This window comes from Podarcis liolepis (assembly GCF_965112155.1).
Source record: "Podarcis liolepis genome assembly, chromosome: 2".
Lineage (NCBI taxonomy): Eukaryota > Metazoa > Chordata > Lepidosauria > Squamata > Lacertidae > Podarcis > Podarcis liolepis.
Window position 1 is genome coordinate 116,754,092 of NC_139555.1, and position 19,931 is coordinate 116,774,022.

Below are 19,931 nucleotides of genomic sequence, written 5' to 3' on the forward strand. Positions count from 1 at the left end.
CAGTCCCTGCTCCTGCCAACCTAGCAGTTTGAAAACATGTCAAAGTGCAAGTAGATAAATAGGTACCAGCGGGTACCTATTTACCTTCCAGCGGAAAGGTAAACGGCGTTTCCGTGCGCTGCTCTGGTTCACCAGAGGTAGCTTAGTCCTGCTGGCCACATGACCCGGAAGCTGTATGCCGGCTCCCTCGGCCAATAAAGCAAGATGAGCGCTGCAACCCCAGAGTCGGTCACGATTGGACCTAACGGTCAGGGGTCCCTTTACCTTATTCCCCTCATAGTGCTACAGTTCCCAGACTGGTTTAAGAATCCCTTGTCCCAAGGAACTCTTGTGAATCATAGCTTCATGAGGGCAATAGGGGTTTTCTAGCAACTCTCAGCATCTTTAACAAAATATAATACTGTAGTAATAATTATAAATTTTATTTATACCCGGCCGGAGCCTACAGCTCCCAGGTTCCTTTGGGGGAAACCATGATTGCTTAAAGTGGTGCAAGACTGCTTTAAGTACTCAGTGCTTACGGGGCCTAGCTAAAAGAAGTAATACATGTGAAAATAATTTAATACATAATTGAAGTGAAAGTTATGCACCCGTCCTAAAGAAAAAGACCTTAGGAGATGCTGTGGTGGGCGGGGCCAGAGGTAAGCATGGGTGGAGCAATTAATGTAAATTTTGTACAGTGGCCTTTCTAGCCTCAAACCTCTGGATAAGACACAGCAGAGACTGGTGTCTTTAGGATAGATGGTTTATTTACACATACAGTGGTACCTCAGGTTACATACGCTTCAGGTTACACACTCCGCTAACCTAGATATAGTGTTTCAGGTTAAGAACTTTGCTTCAGGATAAAAACAGAAACCGGGCTCCGGCAGCACGGTGGCAGCAGGAGGCCCCATTAGCTAAAGTGGTGCTTCAGGTTAAGAACAGTTTCAGGTTAAGTACGGACCTCCGGAATGAATTAAGTACTTAACCCGAGGTACCACTGTATAGACAACCTGAGCCCATGATGGAGGGTCTTACAGCACTAACGCTCTCAAGAAAGTCTTGCTTCCCCCATAGCCTTGAATTCCAGCAGAAGTCAGGCATGGCCCTCTCTCCCCCTTCTACTTTCAGCCTGCTTCTAGAGTGTTCTCCCTCTCTCACACACACAGACACACAGGACTCAGCCCAGTGGCGTAGCGTGGCTTGTCAGCACCCGGGGCAAGGCAAGTAATTTGCGCCCCCTAACCCTAACCCCCAGATGTTGCGCCCGGTGCGGCCGGCCCCCCTGCACCCCCCACGCTACGCCACTGCTTCCTGGCAGTTTTATTCTCTTGGCAAACCGCTTTTGTAGCTGTCAAGCGGTTTATAAATTTTAGGATTTTTTTTTTTAAAAGGGCATTTTCAGAAAAAGCTGCTCGTGGCTCTCAGCTGTTCCCTCTCAGCTGCTCGCTCCTAGTTTGTGGGAGGGTGGATTTAAGGCGTGACGCGGGGGGGGTTGCGTGCGAAGAAGGGCAACCTCTCCCCACTCCGCCGCTTTGCTCCACCCTGGCAGGCAGGCTGGCAGGCTGGCTACACGCGACGCGCTCGGAGAGGGCCTCCGGATCGTCCCCCGGGCTGGGCAAGGGCTCGTTCTCACGCAGCGGCTGTTGCGCAGCCTCGCCGCCGCCGCCGCCCTTGCTCCTTCGCGTGCGGGGAAAGGCCGCCGGCAGCCCTGGGAGCGCCTCCCTCCGCGCCTTCACACGCAGCTGTGCCAGCCCAGCAGGCGGCTCCCATCCTCCCCGAGCCCCGGCCGGGCTAGCGGGGGTTGTGAGCCACCTGCAGGGAGCCGGGGGTCCTAGCAGGCTCCCTCGGAAGGTGGAGCGGGGCCCTCCTTCGCTGGAGGTTGGATGGCCAGCTGCGAGGAATTCTTAGCAGGCTCGCTCCACCTCCTCCTCCTCCCGACTTTGCAAGGAATTAGCAGGCTCGCTCCACCTCCTCCTCCTCCCGACTTTGCTGCTGCTGCTGCTCGGCTTTTTTCCTCTACCGACGGCACGCTGTGCCTTGGAGAGGTTCCCGCTTCCTTGAGGGGGGCCGGCCAAACGCGCCCCCCAAAATGTTGCGCCCGGTGCGGCTGGCACCCCTGGCACCCCCCACGCTACGCCACTGACTCAGCCCTGGATTTTGTCCTAACTACCAGCTGATGGACACACCCAATTGCCCCCTGGCACAAAGCCACTTCCTTTGTTAATTTCATTGTACACAGGTTGTACATTGAAGAAGAAGAAGAAGAGTTTGGATTTGATATCCCGCCTTTCACTCCCCTTCAGGAGTCTCAAAGCGGCTAACAATCTCCTTTCCCTTCCTCCTCCACAACAAACACTCTGTGAGGTGAGTGGGGCTGAGAGACTTCAAAGAAGTGTGACTGGCCCAAGGTCACCCAGCAGCTGCATGTGGAGGAGCGGAGACGAGAACACGGTTCCCCAGATTACAAGACTACCGCTCTTAACCACTACACCACACTGGCTCTTTATTGACAATAAAAGTGTTGTTGTTGTTACCTTAATGTCCCATACAGTGGTACCTTGCAAGACGAATGCCTCGCAAGACAAAAAACTCGCTAGACGAAAGGTTTTTCCGTTTTCGATTTGCCTCGCAAGACGAATTTCCCTATGGGCTTGCTTCGCAAGACGAAAACGTCTCACGACTTTGTTTCCTTTGTCTAAAAACAAAGACATGTTTTGTTTATAAAGTTAATTTATTTTCCCTTCAATTTTTGAACTGCTCTTTACAGTATGTGTGACTTTAAAGAGCAGTTAATAAACTGTTGTTGTACCAAATTTGGCTTTGTTTGGACTTTTTTTGACCATAGGAACGCATTAATTGATTTTCAATGCATTCCTATGGGATTTCGTGATTCGCAAGACGAAAAATTCGCTAGACGACAAAACTTGCGGAACAAATTAATTTCGTCTTGCGGGGCACCACTGTACTTAGGGGGCCATTATCTCACCAAGAAGCTGGAGGACTTTTCAATCAATTGAATCCTTGCTGAATTAGAAAAGGACTCAGGCAAAGAGCCTAGCGCGCGCGCACACACTCACAACAATCTAAAAGCTTGCAGGCTTTTATTAAATTTTTATACCGCCCTATACCCACAGGTCTCAGGACAGTTACAACATAAAATCACAATATAAAATCACAAAATACAAAACAAAAACTACCTAATTAACCCCCATCTCATCCCCCCATTTTAAAAGGGCATTGGATGTCAATCAGCCAAAGGCCTGGTTAAAGAGGAATGTTTTTACCTGGCTCTAAAGGTGTATAATGAAGGTGCCAGCTGAAGCTCCCTGGGGAGAACATTCCACAAACGGGGAGCCACCACAGAAAAGACCCATTCTTGTATTGCCACCCTCCAGAGCTTTCATGGAGGAGGCACATGAAGGAGGGCCTCGGATGATGATTGCAGGCTCCAGGTAGGTTCATATGGAAAAGGGCGGTCCTTGAGGTATTGTGGTCCTGAGCCATTTAAGGCCTAAATATTTTTAGCAGGAGCCAAAAAGAGTAGTGAAGGCACCTGCATGATGTCAACAACAGGCAGGGAGTTTCTGCCGCTCTGAAAGACTGATTTCTTACAAATGGCGAACAAGTATTAACGTGGAACCTGTAACACTGCCAGTTCCTTTACGTCTCCCCGTTAGCCTTTTGTTCACCCCAAGCTTTCCTTTTTAAAAAAATGTATTGTATTGATTTTCATGAGGAAATGGCGACACAGAAACGGGCAATTTCCCAGCCGGCCACCAACCCACAAAACCACAAGCATCTTTTGAGTCTATCAGACAGTTCACAGAGCAAAAGCAAGACCAACTTTAGCCTCCAGTTGAAGAGCCCCTTCCAAACATTCAGAAGGAAGTTCTTGCTAAAATCAACCCTTCACAGCCAGCAGTCTTTACATTTGCAAATGTCTCAAGCCCTGCTAATACATAAACATCTTTGGTTGGAATGGGACCAATCCTTAGTCAATTGATTCAGTACCTGTCTATTCAGCATTTCAATAAGATGCTCTGGCAAGCCCAGGAAAACAATTAGCTTGCATTGTTAAAATCTGAGTGATAGGCTTGTCTACAGAAACCTGAGTTCTGAACTTTGCCTGATTTACATTTCTGCATTTCTGTGAAGTTTTCATTATGATATTGGGTGTGAGGGGGCATGCTGAAGCACATAGCCTCAGACTTTGCAAAGATGGAGGCCCGACACCATTGCAAATGTGCTGAGTTCTCTGATTAGGGATGTTGCTATGTTTATGGAGTCTGGTGTTGTGACCATGAGGTCCTGAGAGACAGTGTGGTGTAGTGGTTAAGAGTGGTAGTCTCGTAATCTGGTGAACTGGGTTCGCGTCTCCGCTCCTCCACATGCAGCTGCTGGGTGACCTTGGGCCAGTCACACTTCTTTGAAGTCTCTCAGCCCCACTCACCTCACAGAGTGTTTGTTGTGGGGGAGGAAGGGAAAGGAGAATGTTAGCCGCTTTGAGACTCCTTAAAGGTAGTGAAAGGCGGGATATCAAATCCAAACTCCTCTTCTTCTTCTTCTTTTTATTAAAAATAAAAAAAGTTCCTTCCAGTAGCACCTTAAAGACCAACTAAGTTAGTTCTTGGTATGAGCTTTCGTGTGCATGCACACTTCTTTTTATTACTTTCTGAGGTTTCGTTGGGAAATGAGTTGTTTCTGTCGATAATATTCTATTAATAATATTTTTTTGTACCTTTATGTTTGGCATATTTTTGGATTTTTGTGGGAAATTTTACGACTTTTCCTGTTACGTTTGTAATTACGTACGTTTTTTTCGTATTGCAAGCCGCCTTGCGCATAGTTTTAACGATGGAAAGGCGGCATACAAATAAAATTATGAATGAGTGAATGAATCCCCACCTAAACTGGGGAAGGGGGGACATTCTCCTATCATAGAAGGGATTCCCAAGGGGCATCTAGTCCAACCCCCCATATCAATATTTTCAGTGCTTAGGTCCTCTAAAGGTTAATGTGTCTTTACTCCTGGACTGCCAGATCCCGCTCAGGTTCACTCACTACAACCCTGGATTCAACAATACTTGCCTCCTAGTCCAAGGTGGTAGAGTGGTCATGTAGCCTTACGAGGCTTTGCCCTCGGGTGGGAAAAATATTGCGCCTGGGAAAGGGAAGTGGGAGTCAACAGACACTCAAGGAATAGTTTCGGAGAAAAGGCTTTTATTTCTACCATCCATGAACTGGTAGAAGGAGCAAGTGTGATAAGTCACAAAAAGCATGCACGAAGTTCACAGTCATGTGCACAAGCAGTTCCCTCCTCCTTTCTCCTCCCTCAGGAGTCCTGCCCCATGTTGAGGTTCCTGAGCATGTACAGAAAGCTGTCTTGGGACTATTGTGGACTCTTGGCAGGAAAGGGGGTGAGGGGGTTTTCAGTTCCCGGAGAGAAAGCAAGTTGCAATGTGGTTCTGAGAAAGGCCTGAGAAGACAATGGGCTCTGTTCTCTACCTTGTTGCAATCTTTTTAGTTACAGCAAGCGTAATGTTTCTGATGCTTAACTGCTGAGAAAATGATTTTGAAAAGCTTTGAGCCTGCTTTGGTTGGGGGTGACTTCGGGCCTAGGTGAGGTCACCTGTCCTCACCTTCCTTCAGTCAGACCTGGGAGACCCGGATTCAAATCCCAACGTGACCATGAAGCTCATTGGGTGGCATTGGGTCAACTACTCGCGTGTCTAACCTGCCTCACAGGGTTGTTGTTGGGGATTAAACGAAGCCGGGTAAGAGAACCACGAGTGCCACCTTCAGCTCCTGAAAAAGCTGGGCAATTATTATTATTGTTGTTGTTTATTAAATCCCTAACGCAGCCCTTCACCCGAGGAGAACAGGGCGCTTTACAGTATAAAACGCAGCAATGCAACGAATAAGCAAATGTGCATATTTAGATGCAGGGAATAAGCAAATATGCATAGGGCATAGGGGCAAATATGCATAGGGACTGTTTTTTCGTTTTTTAAAGAAATATTTCTCCGGTAGCCACCCAGTCCTTCAACAGGGGGCGGTCGGAGGAGCGTCTTTCTGCCTCTGCAGCTCCGCCATTAAAACACCGAGGAGGAGGAAGAAGAGGCGAAGGGAGCATTTTAGGTAGGGGTGGGGGTGGAGGAAAAGGGGGGCTGGCAGCGGGGAAGGAAGATTTTGGGGTCCGGGGAAGCGTCATAGGCGCAACAGCAGCAGCAAAGCGGATCGATTGGAGAAGTGAGTTGCACCAGGCGCGCGCGCGCGCTCTCACACATACACACGTGTCTCCTTGTCGCTTCCGGGACGGTGCAAAGGTGCGCGTGCGAAGCCCCGCGGTTAATCGCAGAAGCCCCACGTGCCACGTGGCCGCCGGCTGCCCCTTTTAAGTCGCCCCGCCTCAGTTCTCCGCGTATGTAGTATGGGAAGCAATAATAACAAATAGGTCGCAGGGTTTCTTTGCTGCAGTCCCGCCCCGCCTCTTCTCTCCCAGAAGCTCAAGGTGGCGCGCACGTCCCCCACCCACCTCCTCGTTTGGCCCCCACAACAACAACAACAACCCCAAGAGGTAGGTCATTATTAGCATTATTAGTATGCCTCCCTCTATCCGAGGATCACAGGGCGGTTTACCATATAAAAACACAGATTAGGTTGAGCGCAGGCAGTGATTGGTGAGCTTCCTGGCCAAGTGGAGGGATTTGAACACAGGTCCCCCATGTTGTTGCCAGTTACTCTCAGCCTGCCCTTGACCCGAGATTATGGGAGAAGCCTATAATTTAAAGCTGCTGTTGTTCAGATTAGCCCCCCCCCCCACATAAGCAATGGTGGGATATTAACACCAGATTTTTATTATCATGTTCCTGCAAACTGCTCTCTTCTGCTGCTGCTGCTGCTGCTCCTCTCAAAATGCAATGCCCTCTATGTGGGTCTTCCTTTGAAGGTGACCTGGAAACTACAACTAATCCAGAATGCGACAGCTAGACTGGTGACTGGGAGTGGCCGCTGGGACCATATAACACTGGTCCTGAAAGGCCTACATTGGCTCCCACTACGTTTCTAAACACAATTCAGAGTGTTGGTGCTGACCTAAATGGCTTAGACCCTGTATAACTGAAGGAGCATCTCTGCCCCCATTGTTCAGCCTGGACACTGAGGTTCTCTTCCAAGGGTCTTCTGGCGGTTCCCTCACTGCGAGAATCAAAGTTATAGGGAACCGGGCAGAGGGCCTTCTCTGTAGTGGCGCCCTCCCTGAGGAATGCCCTCCCATCAGATGTTAAAGAAATAAACAACTACAGTTGTACCTTGGATCTCAAACGCCTTGCTGACCCAAACGTTTTGGCTCCCGAATGCTGCAAACCCAGAAGTGAGTGTTCCGGTTTGAGAATGTTCTTTGGAACCCAAATGTCCAACGCGGCTTCTGATTGAGTGCAGGAAGCTCCTGCAGCCAATCGGAAGCTGCACCTTGGTTGTCGAACATTTTCAGAAGTCGAATGGACTTCCGGCACGGATTCCGTTCAACAACCAAGGTACCACTGTATCTGACTATTAGAAGACATCTGAAGGCAGCCATGTATTGGGACGTTTTTAATGTTTGATGTTTTATGTTCTGATATTTGCTGTGAGCTGCCCAGGGTGGCTAGGGAAACCCAACCAGATGTGGGAATAATATTGCTGCATTACATAGCAGGGTTGTTCCTCAGCCGCCTCAAATTGCAATATGTCGATGAAATCCCCCAAATACATTAAAAGCCTGCTTAAGCTGCTAGTCTTCATTTTGGTCTGAAAAGTGGGCATAACCTTCCTCATAGATCTAGTGTGTTAGCCACACTGGCTGTTAATACTCCCACTAAGAAAGAACTTAAGAAGAGCTTGCAGGATCAGGCCAGCAACCCGTACAATCCAGCATCCTGTTCTCACAGTGGCCAACCACTTCCCTTAAGGCAGCGTTTCCCAAAATTGGGCCTCCAGCTGTTTTTGGACCACAGTTCCCATCACCCCTGACCATTGGTCTATGATTCTCTATTGATATGGGGGTTGATAGTCCACTTTTACTAGAGAATGTGCCCCGTGCTCGAAACTCCCATAGGTGCATTATACAACACAGAATTTCATTAGCGTGAGCAGTTTCTGAGCTCTGGGCGCAGTACTGTGCCTAGGATTTCAGATTAAAACTGCAGAGTGGAAGGAAAGGAGGACATTTTTCTGCCTCGCCACTTCCATCTACTCCCTGAAGAGACACTCTTAAGAATATTACGGTGGAGACGACGACAGGGGAAGGACTGGACAAGGTGGAAAATGAACATAATATTTTGCTGCAGTTCATTCATTTTCAGCTTTGTATTCTTGTTATTAAAAAGAAGTGCCTAGACATTCCCTTGTTGCGCCCATAACCTAGGTTTAAGCTGCCATTTAGCTCCTAGCTTTCATATCTCAGTTTCTAACACTGAATGTGCCCCACCACCCTGATTGCTAACCACTTTTTGGCTTTTGTTTTCCTTGACTCCATTGTGTGTGTGTTTGTGTGTTTCTTTAGCTCAGGTAGAAACGCCCCTTTCAACTCAGGAAGACCCCAGGGTCTTCAGACTACTGGGGTCCTCGGCCAATTGCAGCTCTTTTGCCACCAAGCAAATTTCATCAGACCTGAACCTTTTTATCTGAGATCTCCTTGGACTGAACATCTCTCTGTTTCCATCAATATCAAGAACTGGTAAGGGTCTTCCTTCCCCCTAGAACCAACCAGCAAAAAGGTTTATCGCTAGCTTTTTAGCTCAAGAGTTGGAATGAAGATGATAGAGCAAAAATATGCAGGCACTGAACCTAAAGGGGGATCAGAAGGAGCAACAAAGCCTATCAGAGCAGTTTATTCTGAATATACGACCAAGCAGTCAGGATGTGGAGCGTCTGAAGACGGCAAAGGGGGACCTGGCAAGGGGAGGCAAGAGCGATGGGAAGCCCAGTGGCAGCAGTTCCTGAAGACCCTGCAGCCCCTTCACCCAGAAGGGGGAAGCCCCCCAGAGACGCCCGAGTCTGCCCCCTGGGAAGACGCCCAGGCCTTCCTGGCCTCCTTTGAGCAAGTGGCCAAAGCCTGCCGCTGGCCCAGAGGAGAGTGGGCGGCCCGGCTCCTGCCTGCGCTGAGCGGAGAAGCAGACGAGGCCTTCCAGAGCCTGGAAGCCAGAGACAGAGAGGATTATGGGAAGGTGAAGGCGGCCATCTTGCGAGGGGCCGCCCTGAGGACGGAGGCCGAGCGCCAACACTTCCGGCAGTTCTGCTGCCAGCAGGTGGAAGACCCCCGGAGGATCCACCTGCAGCTGCAGGATCTCTGCCACCGGTGGCTGAAGCCGGAGAGACGCAGCAAGGAGCAGATCCTGGAGCTGCTGGTCCTGGAGCAGTTCCTGGCCAGCCTCCCGCCAGAGCTGCAGAGCTGGATCCGAGCAGGAGGACCGGAGTCGTGTTCGCAGGCGGTGGCCCTGGCAGAGGAGTTCCTGATGGCCAGCCAGCAAGACTTGGCCGAGGCTGCAGAGTGGCAGGTGAGAGAATAATGCATTTAACTAGACATGGAATGTGTCTTAGGCATGTGCTAAGTGTTTACATGTATCCCCTCTGAAAGAGAGCCTTAAATTTTCATGACTCCAACCAAGAAATTTGGGGAACATTCCTGTGGGGTTTTGCCAAGACAGGCAGAGAAAAAAAGAACAGCATTTTTGTTTTGTAATTAATAACAATAACAATAATAATAACCTTTATTAGGCATAGCAAACCACACATTATCAAACAGACACCGTTTACAATTTGTATAAAATGAGAGCTCAACACAACAAGGTTTTCCTAGTCAGATCTTTAACTCCAGAGAAAATCAATTTGCATAAATAATACAGTACAGCACTACTGAATCCCTGATCAATTAAGAACCATTAAATCTCTTTATAATGGCCCAGTCTTTCTACATGGACAGCACTCAAAAATTCAGCCACTATTAAAGTAAATTGATCATTCCTGTCTGAGAGCAGGTCCTGAACCTTTGTTTTGTAATTTTTAAAAGTGTTGGTTTGGGCTCCAGTAGTAGATAGGTAGCCGTGTTGGTCTGCCATAGTCAAAATAAAAAAGTTCCTTCCAGTAGCACCTGGTGCTACTGGAAGGAACTTTTTTATTTTGGTTTGGGCTGTAAGCCCAAGTAAACCCCACAGAGTTCTAGTTTAGAATTGCAGTGTTAGCCTTACATTAACCCTGGAACGTAAATGCAAGGTTGCCACATTTTCTTTCTGGCCGGGCAACTGTGCCTTTAGCAGTTGCAGCGCAGGACAGAAAGGCCACATTTGTCGCTTTTCCCAGCATGGCATCACAGCATGGAGGTCTTCATTGTCGTCCCCTTCTGATCTTTCCATCGGCTCAAGCATTTCAGCTTGCCAGGCGGAAGGATCTGCCCCATGTCTCCCACCCCACATGTGCTGTTCTGGGTTCCCCGCTCCAGAACCAATTGTGGAGGGGCACAGAGAGGGCCGGGGAAGCCCCGCTGCCCAAGCAGAAGTCCTTGCGCAGGCAGATCTCTCATGTGGGGCGATAAACTCGGGTTTACTCAGAGCAGAGCCTCTGAAATAAGTGGACCTTAGTCATGTTCATGAATTTGAGTAGATCTTCTCCAGGTTGAATGTGATTGAATTCCACCCAATGAAGTCAGCTATGCTCATTAAGTTCAAGGTGTCTCCTCTGAGTAGGACTAGCGCTGGATGTGACCCCGCACCTGTAGGTGATCTGTGGGTTGCATCCAAAGCTAATCCCAGCCCCTTTCCAGGGCCGCTTCAAGATTCTTCTTCTTCCTGTCATGTGGCTGTTAAAGGTCCAGAAGCCATGATGTGTGTGTGTGTGTGTGTGTGTGTGTGTGTGTGTGTGTGCAGTTTTGCCAACCCTATGCAGTATTCACAATTATATTGCTTGCTTAGCCTTGGAACAATCTCATGAGAGCCAATGAGCTTTATTTGCTCCCCCCAAACCACTGCTAGCTGAATTAAACCTGGAATGGAATAGGAGTAAGGGGTGCAGAGTGTGTCTCTTTTGCCTGCCACTTGCTCTTTGTAGTTGTTTCGCTCTGTTCCGAGTATGACCACCCTCACTGATTCAGGAACCGTTGCAGGATGCGTGCGTGGATTCCGTGGATGCAGAGGAGGTGCCATCGGACGTTGCTCAAGGACGGATCTACAAAGACAGAGATGGGGAGATCAGTTTGCTAGGTAAGGATACACAAGAGCGACTAACATCGCAGTCCTAACCGTGTCTGCTCAGAAGTAAGTCAGGGGTTACTCCAAGGAAGAGATGGGGACCTAAGAGTTTTGCACCTTTTGTATGAGTGGTGTAATTTGGACAACTAGGTGTAACGGAAGTCTCTTGTGCCTTTAAGCTGTCTGGTGATGAGATTTTGGCAAGTGAGATTTGTCACGCAGGGGATGATGAAGCACTGCACCCGTTGAATTTCCCTAGTCTACACAACAGCACAAGGTCGCTTCAGAGGTGCCAAAACTAGCCTCTCGCCAAAATAATTTGTTGTATGCTCAGGCGAAGCAACCACAAAGTACCAAATAACTGCATATTCAAGTCTGGCCCAGGTTTTCCAGATTTTCTAGTCAATTTTCCTTTGATTGTGACTTGATCTAGTACTAGAATTTGGAGGACAGATCCTCTGTAGGATGCTCTAGCTAGGCATGATGTGAACTGCTGGCATCCGGTTATAGAGTTGTACAGTTGGAAGGGACCCAGGGGTCATCTAGTCCAACCCCCTGCAATGCAGGAATCTCAACTAAAACATCCATGACGGGTGGCCAGCCAACCTCTGCCTAAAAACCTCCAAGGGAAGGGGTGGCCAGGTTTCCCTTCTGAAATTGTCCTTTCCATCCTTTGCAGGTGGCGACATCAAAAGCTCAAGTAATTCCGGTTTGTTGCTTCCTCCTGAAGGACAGGAGATGGCTGAAGTAGTCCTGAGCGAGGTGACCTTTGGAGACCACAGCATTGCTTCCCGGGGCCGGAGTCTCAGTGTGCTAGTAGAGGAGGTAAAAGTCTCGCTTTTACCCCAGTTTGCTGCTTTTTCTCTTGTTCTGGCTCAGGTTATTTCCGCCGTAGTAGAGCTAATTTTAGAGCCCAGTTAAAGAAGCAGCAGCAACTGAGCAAACTGTCCACACACAAAAAAGAGTAACCTGTCTGTTGTAAGTTGTTTATAGCATGCTGGTTTCATTTTAAGAAGCAAAGAATAAACTCCCAGTTTTTGACATTGCCTTGCCTTGTCCACCTGCGGATGGTGTTTGTTCTCCATGGCTATTTATGTTCCCAGTATGTATTCATCATCCTTTTCTGTGTTCTAAGTCACATTGCAGAGTGTAGCTTTTCCTCAGTATTTAATTTTGTATTTTTACAACTGGATTGAGAGCTGAAACTCTTATTTAACGGGTCTGGGGTTTGTTTGTTTGTTTGTGGGGGGAAAGGACATTAGCATCATTCTGTGCATTTGCATTGTTTCTTATGCAACAGCATCTGATGGTGGTGTTTGGGTGTTTTATGTTTCCAGGGACTGCCAAATTCCAAGGAGACCGGCGTGCCTTTGCACATGTTTGAAAGGACTCCAACGCAGTCAGGCCAACAGACTATATTCTGGCAAGTCCTACCAGAGGACAATGGAAATGTCCTGTCTTTTGGTAAGGGTCGCTGAAGTCCAGTAAACAACTTGCTGTTTTTGGAATTCGAAAGAGGAAGAAAGAGCCTTTTCCCCAATTCTGTGTACTGCAGTACAAGTCATAAATACAAAAACATTAGGAATAACAGTAAGAGCTGTTTGACAGTGGAACAGTCTCTCTTGGGAGGTGGTGGACTCTCCTTCCTTGGAGCTTTTTTTAGCAGAGGCTGGATAATAATAATAATAATAATAATAATAATAATAATAATTTTTTATTTTTACCCCACCCATCTGCCTGGGTTTCTCCAGCCACTCTGGGCGGCTTCCAACAAAGATTAAAAATACATTAAAATGTCACACATTAAAAACTTCCCTGAACAGGGCTGCCTTCAGATATCTTCTAAATGTCAGGTAGTTGTTTATCTCCTTGACATCTGATGGGAGGGCTTCCACAGGGCGGGCACCACTACCGAGAAAGCCCTCTGCTTGGTTCCCTGTAGCTTTGCTTCTCACAATGAGGGAACCGCCAGAAGGCCCTCAGCACTGGACCTCAGTGTCCGGGCAGAACGATGGGGGTGGAGACGCTCCTTCAGGTATACTGGGCCAACGCCATTTAGGGCTTTAAAGGTCAGCACCAACACTTTGAATTGTGGTCGGAAACGTACTGGGAGCCAATGTAGGTCTTTCCTTGGATGACTAAGAATTGCTTTTTCTGTGGGTGTTGAAAACTCTTGGGAAACCAGAGGCCTTGGTTTGCTTCAGATAGCACAATTCCCGGGACCTGAGTGTGAGATGTCCCTTTTGCCCCTTCAAAGCAGGAGCCAACGTGTGAGATATGCCCAATAGCATTCAGTGCCCCAAATTCCTTCCGTGCAGGATTAGCTGACGCAGTTTCTGCACACATAGAATAAAATAGCCGTATTTATTCCCTTTATTTAGAGAGGCCACAAACCAGCCTGGGTTAAGCGAACAATCCGCACACCCTGGGATGTCTGGAGAGGGGTTGATATCTGGCTGGAGGTAGGGAGAGAGAGAAATAAAGCTTGAGCCTAGCAGATATATTTTGATGATGCGGAAGGGCAAACAGTGAGGAGAGGAAGGAGGCTGCAGGCTTCTAGGAAAGACCAGAGCATGGACAAAACTCCTCTCTCTGTCTCTTCAGGTGAACAGAAGAGATGCTGCATCAAGAGGGAAACATCTCAGCGGGGAGAGACTTTGCCAGAGGACATACACAGGGCATGCGCAGAAGTACCTCAGTGGGATTTTCCTCTGACGTCTGAAACTCACGAGCAGCCATGTGAGGGGAAAGGGCGACAGAAGAAGCCAGTGGAGAGAGAGGGAGAACGCAGCGAGCGCACAGAAGTTATTCCAGGTGTTGTTATCCTGACCTCCTCAGGGCCCATAGAGGGGGAGAAGCTTCCATTTTCTGGGTACGGGAGGAAACACAATGACAAGTCAGGGCTTGTTGTGAGTCACCCTGGGGAGGACCCCAGTGAACGTCCTCCGTGGGGCAAAGAAAGCCAGACAAAGCGTTGCTTCTGTAAACCTCAGGGGATGCTTACAGGAGGGAAACAACATGCACCTGCCGAGTGTGGAAGAAACTCTTTTGTTGGCCACCAGAATATTTGCACAGAAGAGGAACCCAAGGAAAGTCTTGAGGGTGGCCAAAGTTTCAGATGCAGGCTGCAGAATCATCAGGACGTTCCTTCAGGAAGGAAGAAGCATGAATGTTCCACATGCAGGAAAAGCTTCACTTCCAGAGCAGGTTTAACAAGGCACCAGAGGATTCATACTGGAGAGAAACCCTACAGGTGCCCTGAGTGTGGGAAAAGCTTCAGCCGGGGAGAACACCTGTGCAGACACCGGAGGGTCCACACTAGAGAGAAACCGTACAAATGCTCTCACTGCAGGAAATGCTTCGGTCAGAGAGGGGACTTGAAGGTTCATCAGAGGATCCATACCGGAGAGAAACCGTACCAATGTCCCGAGTGCGATAAGCGCTTCAGGCGGCGACAGCACCTGATGGGCCATCAGAGGACCCATAGCAGAGAGTAACTGCTTCAGGTTCATCAGAGCACTCACAAGAGACCTTACAAATGCCACAAGGAAAAGCCAGGAAAGATTGCTTAAGCACCAGAGCACCTTTAATATTGTCTGCCATCAGATCCTATCACCACAGATTCCACTTTCTCTATACTCTCGATAGCAAGTGGGTGGCCGCTATGAACTACTTTTGCCCACAGCTCCTCAGGGGCATGCTCTCCTAGTGAAGGAAGTTCCAGAAACCATTTTTTATCTTGCCAATAGTGGCTGCAGTATGGGACGCAGGTGGCACTGTGGGTTAAACCACTGAGCCTAGGGCTTGCCGATCAGAAGGTCGGCGAGTTGAATCCCCGTGACGGGGTGAGCTCCTGTTGCTCAGTCCCTGCTCCTGCCAACCTAGCAGTTCGAAAGCAGGTCATAGTGCAAGTAGATAAATAGGTACCACTCCAGCGGGAAAGTAAACGGCGTTTCCGTGCGCTGCTCTGGTTCGCCAGAAGCGGCTTAGTCATGCTGGCCACATGACCTGGAAGTTGTACACCAGCTCCCTCAGCCAATAAAGCAAGATGAGCACCACAACCCCAGAGTCGGTCACGACTGGACCTAATGGTCAGGGGTCCCTTTACCTTTACCTTTAGTGGCTGCAGTCTTAAAAACTGCATACTGGGACATAGTTAGTGGAATATCTCATGTGTCAAACTGCTTGGGATTAAACCATTCTATTTGCCATTGCTTTTCCTCAAGGAGCATTGGGAACTGGAGTTTGGTAGCCCAGAGGCCTGTACTGACCTCTTGATGTACAATTCCCAGAGTCTGACTCTGAGTTGTCCCCTTCTCACTTCAACAGGGAAGCCATAATATGGAGACATGGCTGATAGTATGGAAAGGGGGCAGGTGATCAGGGTCTTCAGTGCCCCAAATATATCTTCTTTGTGATTAGTTGAAACTGGTTTTGTATTAGACGGAACACTTGGGAGTGGGGGTTAGTCCAAGTGTGGGGAACATTTGACCCTCCAGATGTTGCTGAACATAGCCAGGGATGATGGGAGTTGGAGTTCAGCAACATCTGGAGGGTCAAATGTTCCCCACGGCTGATTTAGCCAATGAAACTGCTGTTGCTGGCCCCTATGAACATAACCATTTATCCATAAAGTACTTTAGCTATTAGGGAGAAGTAGACAGGTTTAGACTGCAATCCTAAAAAAAAGTCTGCTACCTGGCATTGTGGACTTAATTAAAATTACAGGCTTTTGATACCAGCCTTTAGAACAAACTATAATACATTGTTGTTTTCCTCATTTACCCCCAATGTACCCCAGGAATTGCTTTTTCTGAGGGCGCTGAAACCTACTGAGGAACCAGAGGTATCTTATTTCCTTCAGAAAGCAAAACTCCTGGAATTTATGTTTTTGCCCCTTCATAAAGCCGTGATGGGGACATGGGTGGCGCTGTGGTCTAAACCACAGAGCCTAGGGCCTGCCAATCAGAAGGTCGGCGGTTCGAATCCCCGCGACGGGGTGAGCTTCCGTTGCTCAGTCCCAGCTCCTGCCAACCTAGCAGCTCGAAAGCACGTCAAGTGCAAGTAGATAAGTTGGTACCACTCTGGCGGGAAGGTAAATGGCATTTCTGTGCGCTGCTCTGCTTCGCCAGAAGTGGCTTAGTCATGCTGGCCACATGACCCGGAAGCTGTACGCCGGCTCCCTCGGCCAATAAAGCGAGATGAGTGCATAACCCCAGAGTCGTCCGCGATTGGACCTAATGGTCAGGGGTACCTTTACCTTTAAAGCCGTGATGAGAGATAATGGCTGACAGAATGGTTGAGGACAGTCTCATTTACAGCGTGGAAGATGACTTTCCTCTGCAACAAACTGATTTAGTGCAAGCAGACCCAAATAGGCGCACTTGGCTTTAACATCTTAATTTAGAGATGTCACAAAAGGCACCTCTCCCAGGAGCAGAACCGAGTGAAGAGGAGAACCTCACTTGTGGAGAGAGTGGTGATGCATGGCTAGAAGTTGAGAGAAAAAGCTGAGTGTAGCGAAGATTCAGAATTGCCTAGAAAGGGAGCTCTGGCAGGACAGAGAAAGCCAGGAGGGAGGAGGTTGCAAGAGTCTAGAAAAGAGGTGACCAGAGCTTGGACAAAATTCCTCTCTCTTTCTCTTCAGGTGAACAAGACAGGTGCTGGACGAAGATGGAGAAATCCCGGCTGGGAGAGAATTTGCCGAAAGAAATGCACAGGGCGTTAGTGGGAGAATTCCGTCGGGATATTTCAGCTGTGACACCTGGAAATCCTGAGGAGAAAAATAATTCCAAAGGGCAACAGGAGAAGCAGCCGGTGAAGAGAGAAACACAATGCCTCTCAGGAGTTATTGCAGTCTCTGTTAGCAAAGCCACAGACAGCGGAAAGCCCTGCAGGAGAAAATATAAGTCAGAGAACCCTTTTGAGTGCCCCGCATCAGCGAGAGACAGCCAGTCGGTATGTTGCCTTGAGAAACTACAGGGAATACTTAGGGGGAAGGAACAAAATGCCTTGCCCGCATGTGGTGAAAATTTATGTGGGAGAGAGGAATTCGTTGGACACCAGGAGAGCCGCGCAGAAGAGAGCTCCCACAAATGCCCCAAAGATGAGAAACGCTTCAGACATAGACATCGGAACAAGAATTCAGGAAGGAAACCCCACGAATGTTCTGTGTGCGGGAAAAACTTCACCTTCAGAGCAGAGTTAGCAAGACATCATAGAATCCATACGGGAGAGAAACCATACGGATGTTCACAGTGTGGGAGAAGCTTCCGGCAGAGAACGCACTTAGTTAGGCACCAGGGCATCCATACTGGGGAACTGTTCCAATGCCCCGAATGTGGAAAGGGCTTTTCCCAGAGAGATACGTTGAAAAGACACCAGAGAACTCACAGGACGCTCCCGAGGCCTGCGTCCTCTGAGGGTGGGGAGAGTTCAAATCGGGGCAGCATGTTCGCTGTGCAGGCCCCTGCCATACCTGTACCAGTGGCCATATTCCCATTGGGAGTAGCCAGCATTAGGCCTCAAAATGGGATTGAGCTCAAAAAGCTCTCGGAAAGCCCGTAGAATAACTATGTCCACTTTCAGTTAGACTCCAAGTCTCAAATATGTTAGTCACAAGGCACCAGTTACTCATAAACGTATAATAATATCAACAATTTTATTATTTATACCCCGCCCATCAATATACATAATGCATGCTGAAACTAAAAGCTTACCCATGAAAATGCAGTGGTGAGGAAGCATGCGTAAGCCGAATACTGTAGTTGTGGCTATAATCGCATAACTTGGGCTGCTAACCCACCCCACTTTATCCTGGACATAAACCCCGTTGAATTCAGCAAGACTGACGTTGTTAGGAACACACTGTTCTAGTCATTATGGAATACCCTCTCCGTGGAGGCATTTCATCCCGACTTCATTTTATTTTTCTGTGCCTACCTAAAACACACCGATTTGGCACATTGGCTTGTTGCACATCAGAGAATCCAGAGGGAAAGAAAATGCTTAGCAGGACTGAGAACATGTAATATCCCACTGCAGGAATATCTGCAGCTGCTGTTGAAAGCAGAACATCTAGCAGCAGGGAGGCAATAAGAACTCTGCCGACACTGTAGGCCCCGCAGCATGGGTCAAGGATCCTCCCTCTGTCACCAGTTTTCATCAGCCCACGGTCATGGCTTCACTTTAACCAGCTTACGCACATCCTCTTAAAGCCAGACATTGTGTCACAGGTGAACAGAAAGCTTATGGCCTCGGAAGGTTTGCCATTGAATGCTTAATTCTGCTCACTTGTGGAGTGTTTCCAGAGGCATAGCTGGGGGTGTGTGTGTGCGCACTGGCCGCCACACTTAACTGCGGGACCTGTAGTGCGCCTGAGCCCCGCAACTCTCCTGGGAGTGGCATAGTGGCTTGGGCACCTGCAGGCTCTGCGCTGCCCAAAATGGCAGTGGGGGACTTGTGTCCGCCCCCCCTCCCCCTCAGCTGCCCTACAGGTGATGGGGAGACTTGGCCTTCTCTCTCCCCTCTCCTTGGGAGTCCTCCGGGCAGCTGCTCAGCCCCAAGGAGAGGTGCCTCCTCACGCTGCCCCACAGGGGCCTGGGAAGCAGAGACATGAGAGGGCATCCGAGGAGGGAGGGAAGGAAAGAAAGAGGGACAGAGGCCAGTGTTGCCCATGGCACCCCTGATCATCAAGGCACCCCAGGGTGCCATGGCACGCTGGTTGAAGACCACTGGTTTAGGGATTGTGTGCTCAAATGAACAGCAGGGGAACATTGTGGTCCAAAAATTCTTGGATCCATTATCCTCCTGTGCATATTTGACACCCATTCGTCCTATAGATGCCTCTAGAAGATCTTATGAGAAGGCCACCTCAAAGGCATGGAGTTGTTTACGGCGTTAAAACCATTTTGACTTGTTCTGGTTTGCACTTTTGTGACCTTTATTTCTCCTTTGACAAGACTCCTATTTTCTTGGAGGGAAACACTCCCAAGTTACGTTTTGTTGCATTCGTTAAGGTTTTGAAAATGAATAAAAATTAATTCATTAATAATCTCTGAGTGTGGCACTGTCGTTTTGTTAAAGGCTCACTGTGAGATTACAGAAAAATAAGACTCCAGTTCTGAAATGGAGGCAGGGGCATATTGTCTTACATTTTCTGGAGGCTGGACCAGTTGAATGTGGGGGACTTGTTTGTTCCCAAGTGTGCATCAGTTCACTTCACGGCATGCATGTGGCCGCCACAGAACTTGGGGGGGGGCAGCCCCTTTTATTTTTTTGAGGTGGCCCTCACGGCCCTGCATAGATGGTGCCCCTGTTCCTTTTTCCTTTCTAGAGAGGAGGGCTGGGGTGGCCATGACAGGAAGTGTCTCTTGCATAAAATGGCAGAGTGTTTAAGAAGCCAACAGCTACATCTTTAAAAAGATGACAATACTTTTTTTTTTTAATCAATGAGAAGTCTTGACATTCCAAAACATAAGGGAGAGTTGTCCTTTTGGGCTTTCTGACTAAGTTGAACTGGGCACAAATATAAGCAAGGAGACACCTGGCTTACTAGCAGTACATGTGAAAAGAATCTAGGGGTCTGGGAAGACCACAAGCTTAACATGAGTCAACAGTGTGACGCAGCAGCGAAAAAAGCTAATGCTATTCTGAGCTACATCAACAGAGATAGAGTGGTACCTCGGGTTACAGACACTTCAGGTTACAGACACTTCAGGTTAC

At 48.6% G+C, this 19,931-nt stretch overlaps 1 protein-coding gene across 15 annotated transcripts; it reads left to right on the forward strand.

The window, feature by feature from the left end:
• The first annotated feature begins 3,419 nt into the window (after nt 1-3,419).
• Nucleotides 3,420-19,262, forward strand: LOC310701218 (zinc finger protein 496-like). Of its 15 annotated transcripts, none has more exons than XM_083491755.1 (7): nt 3,420-3,437; nt 8,528-9,521; nt 11,111-11,219; nt 11,887-12,032; nt 12,545-12,671; nt 13,812-14,021; nt 16,855-19,262. In XM_083491755.1, exons 2-7 carry the CDS (start codon nt 8,775-8,777, stop codon nt 17,772-17,774), a joined length of 2,259 nt encoding a protein of 752 aa, XP_083347881.1. In that variant the 5' UTR covers nt 3,420-3,437; nt 8,528-8,774; the 3' UTR covers nt 17,775-19,262. The 15 variants fall into 15 exon arrangements, 14 of the variants coding, with proteins under 14 accessions (XP_083347881.1, XP_083347878.1, XP_083347873.1 ...); XR_014522945.1 differs by lacking the exon at nt 3,420-3,437 and adding an exon at nt 6,015-6,123 and having other exon boundaries at nt 11,123-11,219; nt 11,887-11,969; nt 13,812-14,955; nt 16,806-19,262; XM_083491752.1 differs by lacking the exon at nt 3,420-3,437 and adding an exon at nt 6,016-6,123.
• Nucleotides 19,263-19,931: the final 669 nt, after the last annotated feature.

Excerpts from the sequence above, each read along its gene's own strand:
- LOC310701218 (XM_083491755.1), top strand. The coding sequence starts at position 8,775 with ATGAAGATGATAGAGCAAAAATATGCAGGCACTGAACCTAAAGGGGGA. Across the intron at positions 12,033-12,544 it reads TCAGTGTGCTAGTAGAGGAG|GGACTGCCAAATTCCAAGGA; the intron begins GTAAAAGTCTCG and ends TTATGTTTCCAG. Across the intron at positions 12,672-13,811 it reads TGGAAATGTCCTGTCTTTTG|GTGAACAGAAGAGATGCTGC; the intron begins GTAAGGGTCGCT and ends CTGTCTCTTCAG.